Source organism: Hydra vulgaris, chromosome 04 (assembly GCF_038396675.1).
Source record: "Hydra vulgaris chromosome 04, alternate assembly HydraT2T_AEP".
NCBI lineage: Eukaryota > Metazoa > Cnidaria > Hydrozoa > Anthoathecata > Hydridae > Hydra > Hydra vulgaris.
The window spans coordinates 44,600,001-44,617,500 of record NC_088923.1 but is presented as its reverse complement, the minus strand read 5'-3'; the positions used below and the strand labels follow the sequence as shown (position 1 = coordinate 44,617,500).

The window sequence follows — 17,500 nt, the reverse complement described above, 5'->3', positions numbered from 1 at the left end:
AATGGTTCTTAATAAATAAACAAAATAAATAAATAAATTTTTTTATTTTGGTTAGAGTGATTGTTAACAACAACCACAATGAATAAAAGAAGCAAAAAGCAGCAGCGTAGCTACAAATATGCCTGGCCCCTTTACGGTATGTTTTTATCAGGACCATTATTCTTTTTATTTCCTCCAGACAAAAAATATGAATACTAAAACAAGTAAAACAAAAAAAATGCCTTTTTAAAGCTATCTTGCAAAAAGTCTTTCTTTCTAACTTTTTTTTAACAATTTGTTTCTAATTTGACAGTATAAAGAGGAAAAATTAATTTATTAACAACCTTATTTAAAAAATCACCTATTAATAAAAAAAAAACTTTCAATAACTACACCTTCATTTCAGTGTTAAAAAATTTACCACCGTGAAAACTACGTTATTTCTTCTTTTTTACAGACTGCACCCATTAAACCGAGTGACGGCAGACAGACTTGAATTTGAAGAAAGGAAATTTGTTCTAAAATGCTACTGGAAGTATGAAAATGCAGTAGAAGTGCAAAGACAATTTAAGAGGGAGTTTAACAAAGAACCACCTACACAAGTTACCATCACTCAAATAAGAGATAAGTTTGAAGCTCATGGAACTGTTCAGGACATCCATAAGAACCGTTACGAAAGATTATGCACATCGTCAAGCCCCACGAAAAAAGAAAGATTACTGGAAATGTTTTAACGAAGTCCATAAAAGTCTTTGCAGCAAGCTAGTCATGAAGTAGGCATTTCAAAATCATCTGTCCTGTGCATCATGAAAGGCTGTCAGTGGAGAAGCTACATTTCACAATTAGTCCATTACTATACATATACAACATATATACAGTTAACAACATATATTACATTGACAACAGTTATTTAATTATTTTACATCAATATTTACATCAGTTATTTAAAAGTGTAAAAATTAAATTTTTAATTTCTTTTAAAAAACTGTCTGGTTTATTGTTATTGCTTTGGAAATGGCTCTGTATTTTGCAATTTTTTTTTAAGTTTTGTATTTTTGCTTCTTTTATTCAGTATGATTGTTAAAAACCACTTTAACCAAAATGAAAGTTATCTCTGGAAAAGACTAACTGGAATAATTGTTGCCTGGAAAGGAACACTTGAAATTAGTTCGGTCCAGACAAAATTTTTATGAATGGTTCTTAATAAATAAACAAAATAAAAAAAAAATTTGTTTCTAATTTGACAGTATAAAGAGGAAAAATTAATTTATTAACAACCTTATTTAAAAAATCACCTATTAATAAAAAAAAAACTTTTAATAATTACACCTTCATTTCAGTGTTAAAAAATTCACCACCATGAAAAATAGGTAGAGTAGCTCCTCCCCATTGCTGCCCTTTCAAATTTGACCATTTCATAACATTACCACCAAGACGATTGTACAAAGATATCATTAATACATAGCGACTACCTTTTAGAGTGATTTTAATAAAAAATAAGTATTAATTAAATATAATTCCTATTTATATACTTACACATGTTAAACTATTACATTTGCTCTACCTAAAAATTATTAGTACAAAAAAATAGAATCAAATAAATAATCAAATTACAAATTACAATGACAAAATGAAAGACAGTTAAATAATAACTGCCTTTCAAAATTATTCTCAATTGTTTTAGTAAAACACCTACATGGCAATTTATCCTTTACTCCTCTCAAACATTTTATTCTAACTTGAATTGGTTGTGGAGCTTGATCCCAGTCTATTTTCCACCTTCTACCTTTGCTTCCGCCATACTGACCATCTGCAAATGTGAGGTCACCATACATTGTCTACATATTTTAAACAAGTTGCATTCAAAATTTTATAGAAAATTCACATGTTATTAAGCTACATAAAAACATTTAATCCACAAATTCTTAAGCCACACAAAAATCTGAGGTCGTGATCATGTACACATAAAAGCTTAAGTTATGTTATTCTGTTACAAGCTTGAATTAACTCATACTAATAGGTAAATTAAAAATTACATAAATTACATACTTTCACTTCAGCTTTTCTAACTTTTAATGCTTTTTTGAGCTGACTTTCTGAACGCCTAAAAGCGCGATGAATTTCACTTTTATAACTGCGGTCTTTTTGCATCAGATGTTCCTAACATTATTTGCAAAATATTTTATTATTGCCAAAAAAAAAATCAAGGCAACTTTATTATTTTGTTGCTTATATTTGAATTTTACCTCTCTCATTCGTATTTCTTTTTGCTTTTCTTTATATTTACTCAAAACATATTTTTTGGCACGCTCCATAGCTTTTGATATTTCTTCTTGTCGTTGTCTTTGAACCCTCACTTGCAACTGTTGGAATGTAATATGCTCTTTTCTCAGCCTTGTTTCTTCCTCCTTTAAAAATCATGAAATTTAAAAAAAATAAGCAATTAAAAACATACAGAGTAACCTAGAAAGCAAATAGAAATCTTAGATAATTCTTTTTTTTATTCTTGTTACTTTACATTCCTTTAATTAGTACTCAGTTTGTGTTATTTTTTATAAAAAATGTTATATGAAATTTTTGCTTTAAACTTTTTTTCAGAAAAAAAATTCATCATAAAAATTATATATTAAGTTAAAATTTTTTTTTAACTATTTAAAATAATTTTATAAGTAAAAAAATAAAAAAGAAACACCTGAATTTCTTTAAAAGATATATTCCCAATCATTAAAATCTCCTGCTCAACACGTTGTTCAAACTCATCAAGGTAAACTTTGATCTCCTCTTCTGCTAAACTTTTTTTTAACTCAGTGATATCCTTCATGTTTTGTTTTTGTAGATCTGATTGAAAAAGTGGCTGTGTTTTTATGTTTAATTGGCTCTCTTTTGCATCCATAGATACTAACACATCATAAAGATCTGTTATGCCATTATTGATTGTTGGATCTTAAAAAAGAGGCTTTGAAATTGATTATGCCTGAAAATTAATTTATTTGTAGTTTTAAAATATTTTATTATCAATAAAATTTGTAAAATGTACTATATATTTCATCATCAGATTCAGGTTCTTCAGGAATATCTAATTCATCATCTCCTTCTTCATTACTGTTTATGATGTCCTTATACATTGCCCATGGTAGATCTTTTTCATCAGATAACGGAGCCAAACTGATTTTACGCTCTAGTGAGTAAACACAATTTTATATTATTATCAAAGAGGATAGGGGAGGAAAGGGGGAGGAATACAAATGTATCAAATGGTATAAACTAATTTTTTAATTTATAAAACATCAGCATTTTATAAACTTAACAAAAAACCATTTTAAACTTGTTAACAAACTTATGACAATGAATAATATAATATACAAATTCAACTTTATTAATAAAAAAAAATAACCCAATGTGAATTAAACAGAATTTAAAAACTGAATATAACTATATAGGATCAAATTGCAATGTAGATATAAAAAGACTGTAAGATCAAAATATTAACTGTATTTGCTTATTTGTGTTTGAAATTCGAAAAACTTTAATCTTAATATCTTAAAATTTGTAATTTGTATTATTAATCATTTTATTGTTAAAATATGCACATTGTACTTTTATGTAAAATAAGGTACATTCTATTTTTATGTAAAATAAGGTACATTGTTATAAAAAATAATGTAAATACTACTGTTATGTAAAATAATGCAAATTCTTTTATTCCTAATATTTAAATATTTTTATTATATTTTATTTGAAGATTATGTTGGTTATTGTTTCAATCAAATGTATACAAGATTTCAGATTTTTAAATTAGCTAAATAAAAAATTAAGGTCAATTAAACTATAAACAAAATTTGTTAAATCAATAACTATTCTAAAGCTTCACGGCAAACTTTCATGCTGTTAGAAATATTGTTTAACATACTCACACACACACATACACTCAAATATATATATATATATATATATATATATATATATATATATATATATATATATTTTTATTTTTTTTATTTTGGCCTAATTATTAATGGATCTATTTTATCAAAATATCTTTTAAAAGCATTTATACTAATGAAAATCAAAGTATATTAATCTGAACATCAACTTTTCATATTTAGTTGAGCTTTAAAAAATCAACATAAACAAATAATCTATTAAATGTCTTAATATAGTTTACATAGCCATAAAAAAATATGACACTCACCGGAAAATGTATCATCATTTGTATCTTGTTCATCTTCTTGCAATGGCTGCTTCTGAGTTAAAAAAGTAAAGATAAAAAGTAACTATCCAAGCAAACAAAAAGATTTTCTATAAACTATCTATTTTCAACAACTAACAGGTTTTATTAAAATGGATTCAAAAAATTAAAAAGTCTGGATAAAAACTTACTTCCAATTGATCATCATCAAAAATGACTTGTTTCGAAAAATCATTTTCAGGCTTGCTCTCATAAGGTTGCGCTTAATATAAATATTGTTAGAGAATTGTACAAATTATAAACTAATTTACTTTGTTGGATAATCTTCAAAAAATAGAGGAAAAAAAATACCATTTAAATTTAGTGGCGAACTTCTATTCTCCTAATAAAGAAAATATAAAACAAGATAAATTATAGTAACACTCGCTGATCATTTTATCAACTAATTACTTTGTTTAATAACTATTTTTTATTGGATACTATTTAATGATTCCATCAAAATAGAAAATAATATTTAGTTTTGCTTTATAATGTGTGTGTATATATATATATATATATATATATATATATATATATATATATATATATATATATATATATATATATATATATATATATATATATATATATATATATATATATATATATATATATATACATATATATATATATATATATATATATATATATATATATATATATATTAGACAATAAATATATATATATATATATATATATATACACACATATATATATTAGGCAGAAGCAAAAAAAAATATATAAATATATATATAACTAAAGTCTTAACATTAAAATTGTCAAATTTTTTGTTTCATATTTCTGTTTGTAAAGACCTAATTAATCTAAACAAAACGGGCTCTATTCTCAAAATTAATCTAAATAAAACGGGCTCTATTCTCAAAAAAAAAAAATTCTAAAAACTGTTTTAAAAAACCCTAAAATTTATAAATATATAACAAAAACAAATATTTTTACACTGTACTTATTTATATATTTTTTTAAATAAAATGTTAAATCTATTCAGTAAATAATGTTTTATTGAAATATATGTTATATAAAACATTGTTTTTCAGATTAAAAATAAAAAAATTATTAAAATGCCACAGAAAAAAAATTTAGAAGTAATAGATTGGATGAAACATTTTTAGTTAAAAAATTTATCATAAAACTTTCAGCAAAGAAATTTGCAATTGCTAAAGAGATAATTCAATATTATCTCTTTCTACGAAAATCAAAATGTGAAGCAAAAGTGAAGTGCTTAGAAGGTTGTCCTAACAAAATTTCCTCTTTCATACCTAACTGCCCAGTTGATCAGTCTGACTGCTGCATACTATCTAAACTAATGGATCCTTGGATCCATAGTGGATTTAAAGTGATTACAATACAGAAGCTAAGGTAAGTTTTATCATTGAACTCTAAATCAGTTTAATCCATAAACCTTTATACAAACAAATATTATTTTTAAAGGAATAAAGTTGAGAAATTGTTAAAGGACTGGGTGAAATTAAAAGATAAAAGAAAAAGAACAAATCTTGCTGAAGTAAAAAAAAGATATTTATTTGAAAAACAAATGAATAAAGTATTTTGGATTGGAGAACATTCTCATGTTATGTTTGAGGAAATATTAAAAGATAAAATGAGAAAAGTGAAAGACAAGGAAGAAGATATTGCTTTCTTAAAAGGCCAGCTTTGGGAAAGGGAAGGAAGTCTTGGAGAAAAAGATAAAAGATATGAGCATAAGAAGAAATAAAAGAAGCAAATCAAATTTAGAAAAAGAGCTATCCGCAGAGTTAAATAATAATGGTTAATATTATCTAAGTTCTTCTAATTACACTAACAACGATTTAGGCCAGAAAACAGATATCAACTTTGATTTTAATGAGATTCGTAATACTCAAAATTCTGTTCTTCTTCCTAAGAATATACTTCAGTCTACCGATTATATAGTAGTGGGAGAGGGTATAACACCCAACTAACATACAGCTTTGATTAGTAGTGTTATTGCTATGGCTGGTGGTTCTGTAGCAAACATTAAGTGCTCTAAATCCACATCTTATAGAGCTGCAGAGAAAATAATATCTGCCGGAGCAACAGAAATAAGGGAATATATATAAAAAACAGTGTAGTATCATCAGATTCACTAATGACAATACACTTTGATGGAAAAATAGTAAATGAATTGATGGAAGGAAGCAATTAAAAAAATATAGAATTGCAGTTTTGGTATAGATTGATTGGAAAACAGAACTACTTGGCATGCCTCCAATAGAGTCTAATTCAAGGTCTTATTAAAAGCAAGCTATTTTTGAATTAATGGAGTTTTTTGGATTAGGAGAAAAAGTGAAATATCTCTGCTTCGACTCAATTCCAGCAAATACAGGAAAATGGCAAAGTACTGGCATGGGATAAACAGATTCAACGCCCATTGTTGCTGATTGCATGTAGACATCATGTAATTGAGCAACACATAACTCATTTCTGGAAGATTTACCCTAGCAGCGAAACTTCTGGTCCAGAAAACAAACTATTTAAACTTCTAAAAAACTGTATAGATACTGAAACTAAGGAGCTGAAAAGAATAATAAGACCACCTGGAACAAGGATATATGTTCAAAAATTAGCTGCTATTCAGTTTTGTACAAATGTGATCAATCTAAAGACCTTTAAAAAAGTGCTATTATAATTTTTATTTTGTTAACGTCTATTTATTCTAAATATTTAAAAGAAACAATTGTAACAAATTAAAAATACATTAAAAATTTATTAGGATGGAAATGTTAGAAAAGTATACCATGAGCTAGCTGAACTTACTTTAATGGTTCTATTGTCAAATAGGTTTAAATTCCATTTACCGGGACCAGTTCACCATTCAAGATTCATGGGAAAAGGTTTATACTATTTAAAGTTGTATCTTTCAATGAATGAAATCCCAAACCTGACTAACAAAGAAAAAGAAGAAATAACTGGTATGGTTTTATTCATTTCTCTTTTCTATACAGAGTGGTTTCTAAAAGCAGAGTTAAGCTCTTTAGCACCAGCATAGGCATATGGTCTTTTAATATTTTATTGAGAGGTTAGAAAGCTTGTTATTGATTAAAATGATTCAAAATGTTTTTTAATACTATTTATTAGGATATGAAAGCTTACAGGCAAATGAAAAGGTTTGAGGAATGGAATTTACTTGGCTCCCAAGCTGTTGCGAGCTCTATTCTCAGACATACTTGGTATTTGGATCCCACTTTGGTAGTTTTTGCCCTAGCAGATGAAGAATGTAGGGAACACGGTGATATGGCCAAGAAACTGTATAGTTTACAAATATGTCCAAATGAAAATTTCCCTTTGGAGCACCAAATAATGGACCAAGCTATATTAAAAAGCCTTAACTTGAGTAAAGATGAGCCTCCTAGTTTAGCTGCATTAATAACAGACAAGTTGTGTCTAGTTTTTGATATGCTTAGAAATGGAAAAGCAGAAACTCAATAGATAAAAAAACCACCAGAATTTTGGAAATTCAATGATTTTTATCTTAAATTTAGAGCAACAGTAATTGGACTTTATGTTGTTAATGACTGCTCTGAGAGGGCGGTAAAATTAGTTCAAGATTTAATAAACAGAGCATATTCTGAGAAGAAACGGCAGGACACCCTTCTCTTTTCAAATGATTATAAGAAAAACAGAAAAAGCAGAAAAAAATCGATTATGAAAATGCTGCTAGCAGAAAAAAATTCTGGTTTTTTATTTTATATTTTTTTGTTAAACAAATTTTTAATGTTTTTAATTTGAAAAATTGCTTTGTTAGTAATAGATATCTGTAATAAAGATGATCATAAATTTACTAGGATTACTGTATTTCAATTTAAAACAAATTTTACTTTGGATTTAAAGTTTTTGTAGTTTTATAGATTTTTTTTTTTTTAGTTTCAGAAAAAACCATTTGATTTTGAATATTTCATTACAAAAAATATTTAATCATTCCCTTATTATTCATTCCCAGGCCCTCTCTTTTTATTATTTCCTAGAATAAACCCTGTAGCTGAATACAAGTGAATTTAATATAGTACTGCATCAAAAACTTAATCGAAAATAAACCTACTAATATGAATTTCAAAAAAATATTTTTTAATATTTTTGGGTTTATGAAATCCAAAAAACCCTGAATTTAGGATTTTTTAAAACAGTTTTTAGAAGTTTTTTTTTTTTTTTGGAGAACAGAACCTGTTTTATTTAGATTAATATAATAAAATTTTAATGTTAAGACTTCCTCCAAACTGTTTTAAAAATGGTACAAAACGCTAAAAAAATTGCCCCTTTTACCCCCTGGAGGGACCCTTTGGATTTTCAAAAATAAAAAATAAAAAAATCAATTTTCTCAATGAAAAAATAGCCAGAAGATGTGGTATTTCATAAGTTTTTGAATAAAATGTACAAAAAAAAAACTATTAAGGAGAACTTGACATCAAAGAGATTTGGTAAATGTGGAATAAAGGGATTCCTTACACTGCATGGTAAAAAATACTAAGCAAGAATGTCCTAGAATATAAAAAAAGTCACCAATAATCCATTAACTGAAAAGTTGAAGCAACCTGGTGCCAAAATGTCAAAGAAAATAACTCAAAGTTGCCTGCTCGAGGTTACAGTTCCAATGTCCAGCTAAGAAGCCCAAATCACACAAAAGCACAAAAAAACATAAAAGACAAAAAAAAATACTGGAATTTTACTAAAAGCAACTAAAAATGGGTAAAAAAAATTTAGATTTATTATTAATTAAAAAATATTCACCTTCTTACATCAAACTTTAAGTGATGTACTAAACATTCCTTGTATAATGTTCTCAGGTATTGTTTAGTGAAGGGTAGGGTTGGGAATACCCGACCAAAAATTCAACACTGGTATTATGGTATTGAAAATTGGTAATCCCGGGGGTCTGTTATTAATACTGGCATTATTATTTTTCCTATAATATGAATGAATAAATAATTTCATTATGAAATGATTTGGCAATGTAAGAATTGAATTAAAAAATAAATTTATTAATTTAAAGAATAAAAAATAAAAAATAAAAATTCAGCAAAATGTTAGTTATATATTATTCATAAGAAAAGTAAGAAAACATAAAATTCTAAGGCTCTACTTTTTCTGCAGTTGGTTATTTTTTTTTATTTTTTTATTTTTTTTTAAACATCTTCGCTTCCAACAAGGCTGCAAGCAGCCAATAATTAAAGTTGGAAGTTACTGGAAGAAAAAAAGATGAAGATTGTAGAGCAAGATAAAGATTGACGGACGACTTAAAGGATTGCAAATTATATGAATCAGGAAAACAAGATTGAAGGAAGGGAATTCCAAAAAGCTGAGGTTCGAGGAAAAAAACTAGACGAATAAGCATTTTTGGAGCACTTGGGAACAGTTACAGAAAAAGGATGAGACTTTATTGAATGATGAGTAACACGAGAATGAATTTTAGTAGATGGTACAAGAGACGCTAGCTCTTTAGAGCAGTACCCATTATAGTATTTGTAGAAAAGAGAAAGAGAAGCAACATTACAACGATGTGATAATGGTTGGAGGTTGGCTGCAAGAGCAGGTCCAACTATGTTCACAATGCTTGCACCTTGTCTAAAAGAGAAAGGGCATCGTTAGAAAATCCGCCCCAGATATGGCAACAGTATTCCATACAAGGCCGGATTTGAGATTTATAGAGATAGAGAATGGAATCCGAAGTAAGAAAGTGACGAGCTCGATAAAAAGATGCAACCTTAGCAGATGCTAATTTTGCAACTGATTTGATATATGGTTTCCAAGAAAGATTGGAAGTAAGAGTTAATCCTAGAAGATGAAGAGTAGATGACTCATCGAGTACATCACCATTCATAAATATAGGAAGATCTAAATTATTGCAATAACGATTGGCTGAAAAAAATTGAGTTTTATCTGTATTGAAGTTCACCAGCCACTGTGAGCTGCATGCTGTAGCAGAAGTGAGATCCTTTTCAAGCTCAAATGCCCCCTCCAAGCAATCAGAGAGTGTTGGTTTCTTATCACGACAAGAATAAATGGTAGTATCATCAGCAAACAATGCCACCTTAGATGTGAGAATATCTGGAAGATCGTTAATGTAAATTAAAAAGAGTATAGGGCCAAGGATAGAACCTTGAGGAACCCCTGAAGTTACAGAATAAGAAGAAGAGTACCGTCCATCGAGGACAACTTTTATGCTACGATTGGAAAAGAAGGAGACAATAATCTTAAAGATGTTGCCAGATACACCATAAGAAGAAAGCTTATGGAAAAGACCAGCATCTGAAACGTTATCAAAAGCTTTTGAAATGTCAAGAGCGATGGCCTTAACCTCTCCACCTTTATCTAATGCACGATAAAACCTATCGGTTATTACTGTTAGCAAATCAGCTGTAGAAGGAGAAGATCGAAATATATATTGATGGTCAGAAAGTAAGTTATTAGATTCAAGATGAGAGATTAAATGTTTGTTAAATTAAAGATTCAAAAACCTTGCTTATGATAGGAAGAAGACTTATGGAACGGTAGTTAGACAAATCAGATCGCTCTCCAGAATTTTAGAAGATAGGGATAACAGATGCCGCTTTCCAGCAGGCTGGAAAACAAGACTCTGATAAGCACTTGTTGAATAGTTTTGAGAGTATAGACGACAGCTCCGGAGAACACATCTGCAAGACAATAACAGGTATATTGTCCAGGCCACAAGCTGTAGGAGAGTCTAGGCAGGAAATCATTTTAGATACAGAATCTGGAGTGATATGAATGTCAAGCAATGGATCAACCTGTTTGTTGGCAATATCAGGTAGAACGCAACTAGTGAAATCAAGAGATGATATTGATGAAAAGTTTTTAGCAAACAATTCAGCTTTGTCTTTAGGTGAGGTGACAAAATCTAAACCATACAAGAGGTGGAATTACAGATTTGCCCTTATTATTGATACTATTAAAGATTCTCCAGAAGTCACAAGAGCCTAATTTTTGAGATAAGATACAAGATTTCATGACCCGAGAATAGCGGGCTTTGACGTTAGACAAAACCTTTTTACAATGATTTCTAGCAGTAATAAACAGACATCTGTTTTCTGGAGAATTGTAATACTTAATAAATACAACAATAAAATTGTTGGAGAATTGTAATACTTAATAAATACAACAATAAAATTGTTGATATAAGACCTTTGAAAACATAGATTTTTAAGCAAATTATCTCCCATCCTTGACCAAATTCTGGTGCAGATTAAGCCAGCTGCTGAAAAAGCTCTCTCTGATTCTACACTGATCAGTTGAATACTAAGCAAATAAATATACACTAAAGATAAGCATTTGCCATAAAGTTATGCCATTTGTCTCAAAAAACGATATTTTTTATTTTTTTATTGAGCGTGCGAGATCTTTTTTGTTTTGGTCAATTCCACTCTCAAATAATCTGGTGCTAATTTTTTATAATATTGTGCACTCCAACTTTTCTTGTAAAGTCAGAGATATTTCATTTCTTTGATCATCTTTATCATCATCGACATTGAATATTATACTATTTTTTTTTTTTTTTGTCTTTCACCTCCTCAAGGCCAAGAAGGCCACTACAGATGAGGAGGCTACTTAATAGTGGTTATAACACTCTCTCAACTCTACAACTCTGAAACACGAACCTTGATAAACAAGGCTGCTGCGCGGAGAAACAAGTTGAGCGCAGTACTATCAGGGACGTGGTGGGGATTGAACTCGGAACTGGATTTGAAACGTTGGCTAAAGTAGATGTTGTTGCTACAGGTGCAGCTTTATAAAGCAACCTGGATACACTCAAATGCTGTATCTGTAGAACAATAACCTTTGCGATTGCAACTTTGGTAATGATCAGAAATAATTCATAATCTTTATTGGCTTCATCATTGCTTAAATTTTCATTGCAGTTTTTATTGTGTAAGTATTACAAAACACTTGAAATTTCTATTTGTCCTTAAAGAATACATACTTTTAAAGCTGCTTTTAATTCATAACTTATTGAACATGTATAGTCAATTATTGATTTCATCATAAATTTAATAGCAGCAACTGCAGATAAAAAAGTTGCATCCTGTCGGCAGATTGCTTCAACTGTAAGCTTAATGGGAAGTAAAACTGAAAGGATATCCGACAACATTTCAAACTCAGCATCTGAAAACAAAATAGGTGATTTCAAATCTATTAGTTTCTTTTTGATGCAATTTTTTAATTTGATAAAACATTCTATCATAGACAACAAACTATTCCATCGCACAGTGGGCCAGAATTCACTTTTACTGGACAAAATTCATAACTAAATTAATATTAGGGCTATATTCATCAAAATTAGCATGAGAACTAATATGTTTGTGCTTCTTATGAAGGTGTTATTTTTTTATTTTGTTGCTATGGTTACCTTTATTTTGCTTAGCAACAACCATTTTGTGGTATTAACAGATATTTTACGAGTGCTAAATTTGGCAAGAGTACCAATATGAGATCAGGCTGTCTATAAAAGAGATTACTTTTTATTTTGTTGCTATGGATATTTAAATTGCTTAGTTACCAGATAATTTTCTTAGTTACAAAGAGGTAAATTGATTTTTAAATAAATTTTATCAGATTTTTGACCCACTTATTTTGAAAAACTATTAAATATTTAGTTAATTAATGCTTTAGCAATAATGAAAACAAAAAATAATGCAAAAAAACATTGTCAATATTAAATTGCATCAAAAATTTATAGAACAATTAAATTGTTTGAAGATTGTTTAAGTAATTGTAATTAAAAACATCTGAAGAAAATTTTTTATGATTTTTTAGCGTGATGTTGATTTACACAGTCATGAAATAACAGGATCACTGAAAACCAGGAGTCTATTGATTAGATCAGAATTTGTTTCTCTTCTGAATGTTTTTCAGCTGAAATTTTTGCAATAAGATTTGAAGTCTTTATTTCTTAGCTTTATAGCTTTATGAGCTTCCTCTAACATAAGTCCTAAGGGTAATGTATAGCTTTAAACTATGTCATGTCCATGTATCAATATATTTTGCACATATTGAGCCGTGTAATACCATGGATAAAGGGACAGATATAGTCTAACAGTGTCAAAACAATAATCATTGAAATTTAAGCAGTCTATTTCATATCCTGAAGATAGTGTTGCCAAGATAATGTAAAATCTGAATATAAGGTTTTGATGATTTCAGCTTTTTTGTTCTTATGCTGAAAAAGCATGTCTTGAAGTAATACCATCATTGCTTAATCCAGAACCACCACCTTTGGGGAAATAAACAGAAAGTTCATTTTTGCTCATAGATTCAGTCCAAATCTTTTGTTTAGTTACAGATGTCTCTTCCTTGTGTTCTTTAGATCTTGCTTGCCACTCTCTTTTTTCTTTTTTAAATGCATTGCGCAAAATAATCTCGAAAAATTGGAACCTGCGCATGGAGACTGGAAAGACCATATTTGAATTCTCTTTGAGTATAATCTATATTAAGGATATCAAGACTATTCATATTTTTTGGACAGACACCACACACTGAACAGCATTGGTATGAATTTTTTGAGATAATAAAGTTTGAACTTTCCCTTTAAACATTGTAAGTTCAATAGTACAACTCACTTTATTAGAAGATCTTAGAAGATCATCTCTTAATTTCTTACTAGCAGAAAAAAATTTATTGGATGAATGAGATTTAGGCAAGCCAGATATACACCATTTCTTAATTTTATTAGAACTATGATTTTCAAAGTATAACTGAGATAACATGCTATAACAATATTATTCCATGCAATGGTTTTTCTTACCACTGAATACTCCAAAATAATATATACTAATTTTGTGTTTTGGCAGCGAAGTTGTTATTGAAATATCACACAGCATTGATGTCACTAAAATGACTTATTTCTAACAACTTTTTTTTTAATTTTATTATTCAAATGCTCAGAGTCCTTGTACCTAAGGGATTTAATAGAAATAAATTATAAATTGATTTCTCTAAATAAATATAGAAACTAAAGATAAACAAGTTTTCAAGATTAGACACTAAAATTTTTCCCATGTTGTCTACCTACTGGCCCTCTATGCATCATGTTCTTGAGTCTAAAACCAGAGACAATTCTTTCCTGAATTCTTCTTTTATATATTTTTGTAGTATTTTGTCATTTTTTGTAGGAGAATAATTGCAATATTCTTCATCAAAAGCTCAAAATCACCTAACCTAACATTATATTAGTAAAACTATATCACAATATATTGGTGAAATTATTTCGAATGGTGAAATTATTTTAAATACAAAAATAACTATATTCAATTTTTTCAATACCAGCATTTCAGCAACTCTAGATAGTTCCAAATATCAGGATCCCGGTATTTCTAACACTAATGAAAAGAGTATTTTCCAGATGTAAAGGAAGAAGGCTTAAGACAAAAATAGAAAATAGGGGCAAAAAAACTAATCAGATTACATCAATCAAACTGTTTAATATCCCTCCTTAGTAATAATTCGATCAATAATAATTGAAAAGGGAGTGGTAAGACTATACATTGTCAAGAGTATAATAAACTAGTTATAAAATATTCAGAATCAAAGATAGTTGCCATAATTGACAGAATGGTTTGGTCTATCTGAAAGGAAAACTTTCATTCAGGATGATGCACTGTGTTATATGTATAAATCAATTAAAAAAGTATTTAGCAAAACATTCTGACTTGAATTCTAGAGAAAATATTTAGGAGCTCCTTGAGAATGAAATATCTTGATAAAATATTACAAATAAGGTGTTTTTTATAGCAAGAATTATTCACTAATAACAGTATAATGGACAACTTTTTCTGTAACAGTAGAAAACTCCTATTACAGAAAAACTTCTTTTAAGAACATTAAGCACTCTATTTTGTAGAAAATATTTAAAAGTATTCGTGTCCCAAAAAACCCGTTTTTTTGGGACATTAAAAAAATCTTTTTCTAATTCTCTGGTGGTAACTTTATAGATCAAGTTTTATAGATTTACGAACTTTTCTAACAACCTAAGCATATAATATTTTTACATTTTTTGCACTAAAAAGAAACTTTTGAAAAAAATGAAACTGCTTTTAAACTTTGTGAGGCACAGCAATGTTTGTGCCTCACAATAGGGGCACAAACCCTCACACTAATTATTGGGGGTAAACTTTTTGTGGTACATTTTCTTATCTAATGATTTTGTTGCACGTTTGCATACTGTGTAAACCATCATCAGATATGCATAACTATAACAAGATACCAATTTATACTTTTAACTTTATAATTTAATCAAAAACTCATTAAGATTAGTCAAGAGAATATGAAATCTAATTTCCAAATTATTAAAACAAATCTATTTCTATTCAACATTTTTCATGAAAGCATTTAAATATGGCGATTGTAATTATTGTAATTATTCATAATTACCTAACTATGATAAATATCAAAATTATGCCATTCTGTCCCCAGAGGATATTTTTTAGAAAGAATACAGTTTCATTGCTTGGTTATTAAGTTATGTTAACATAACCTAATAAGAAAGCAATAAAACTGATGGTTTTTTCTTAAGAAAACAATGCTGATAACACATATGTTTAATTCTAAAATCAAATATTGATTACTCCACAAAAAAAAAAAGATCTGTAAAAATATGATGTAAATATCTTTATCAAAATAAGCAATATTATGCACAACATCTCAGAAACACAATAAGCACTTTTTTTGACAAAAATGTGAAAGGAGGGTAACTGTTTAAACATACAGTATGTTTGTTGAGATTATTTTTCATAGGGAAATGTTCAAAAATGGTGATGCCTCCATATGCAGTTATGCCCACTACATGATATCTTATTTTGTATACATATAGTATACAAAATAAGATATCATGTAACGCAACTTGTGTGAGATGTTTTTTTGCTGACACTTAAATAAACAAAATAATGATTTGTTTTAGCATTAACTGATAGTAAAAGTATTAACTAAAAGAGGTCCTACCCAAAAAAAAAAAAAAAAAGCTGTGAAGAGAAAGTATATTGTATACTTAAAGTATAAAAAAGTAAGAAAGTATACTAATCTATGGTGGCTGCTATCACTTCTGAATAGTGACGTGCCAGGTATAGTTATGTCCCAGTTTAGACCCAGGAACCTGGTAATTTGGCTGTTTTCTCAAGTACCCAGAACCAGCTATTTTTTTGCACCAGGTATCTTAAAAGAAATTTTTAATAAACATTACCCTTAAGCGCTGTAACTATTTGTTTAAGTGGTACTTTAAATTATGTTGAAATATTATTAACAGGATTGCTTTTAGTTTAAACATCAACCAAAAAACTTCTTGATATAAGTCTAAAAGTGTTATGGAGTCATTAACCACCAAGCCTAATATATATATTGGGCTTAGTGTATGGACTCAATATAGAAGTGTCTCACTTAAAATATTTTTATCATTCCAAAAATTAACAATCCTGAGAGAGAAAGAATGTTTATGGAAATCTAGTTTACACTTTAATTTGCGTAATTTGAACCTGTGACATAGAGTGTAAATATAGTTTTTTATTAAAAAGAAATTTGATATATTTAGGCAAACTTAATTAGCACATAATAATCAGCATTATTTAGTGAGATTTCGCAGAATTGAGAATCCAAGTATGGGTACTCAGACTTGGACACAATATTTTCTTCTGGGTATCCAGAATCAGACTCAGCATAAACTGGTTCCAGCACATCTCTACTCCTGAAGCACTCAATGAATAAAAAACATCCAACAAACCAGCTAAAATTTTCTAAGGTATATTAGGTTTCTTAAATCTTCCAGTTAGACCAAACAAATTTTAATTTTTTTATTAATACACAAAAAAAATTATAATTTTATGCAACATTTGATTTTATCCAATCTCCCCACCTCATCTCTAGGAAAAAAAATAACTAATGATAGAAAAACTTGTCTATTTTTATTTTACTGTCAGTTCAGGTTTTATTATTGGTCTGCATCAACTTGAATCAATGAACTGGATATCCACTGCTGAGTTTTTAAAGAAGAGTACCACACTCTTTAATATTTCTATATCAAAGATTAAATAGAAAGTATTTCAGAAAAGTATATCAAGAGAGAGAAATATATATATTACAGAAGAGCTAGACCAATCATTTCAGAAGTCAGTGGAGAATAGGTATGTTTGGTTTAGAAAGATATTAGGGCGAAATGCAATAAAATCCAATAAACTGGAGAGTTTTTTCCATTCATCAAGACCTGAATCTAAAGTAAGATTATATTTTTCAGATAATGAAGTACCTGATAAATTCTAATAA

At 28.4% G+C, this 17,500-nt stretch overlaps 1 protein-coding gene across 1 annotated transcript in view; it reads right to left on the bottom strand.

The window, feature by feature from the left end:
* Positions 1-17,500, bottom strand: part of LOC100210827 (uncharacterized) — a 53,343-nt gene that overhangs the window by 24,126 nt on the left and 11,717 nt on the right. The window contains exons 13-21 of the mRNA XM_065796430.1: positions 4,520-4,550; positions 4,360-4,430; positions 4,172-4,223; positions 3,017-3,157; positions 2,672-2,922; positions 2,226-2,387; positions 2,029-2,139; positions 1,676-1,817; positions 1,309-1,451 (exon numbers count right to left, since the gene is read on the bottom strand). Of these exons, the coding sequence (XP_065652502.1) occupies positions 1,309-1,451; positions 1,676-1,817; positions 2,029-2,139; positions 2,226-2,387; positions 2,672-2,922; positions 3,017-3,157; positions 4,172-4,223; positions 4,360-4,430; positions 4,520-4,550 (1,104 nt within the window). The remainder of the gene's footprint in view (positions 1-1,308; positions 1,452-1,675; positions 1,818-2,028; positions 2,140-2,225; positions 2,388-2,671; positions 2,923-3,016; positions 3,158-4,171; positions 4,224-4,359; positions 4,431-4,519; positions 4,551-17,500) is intronic.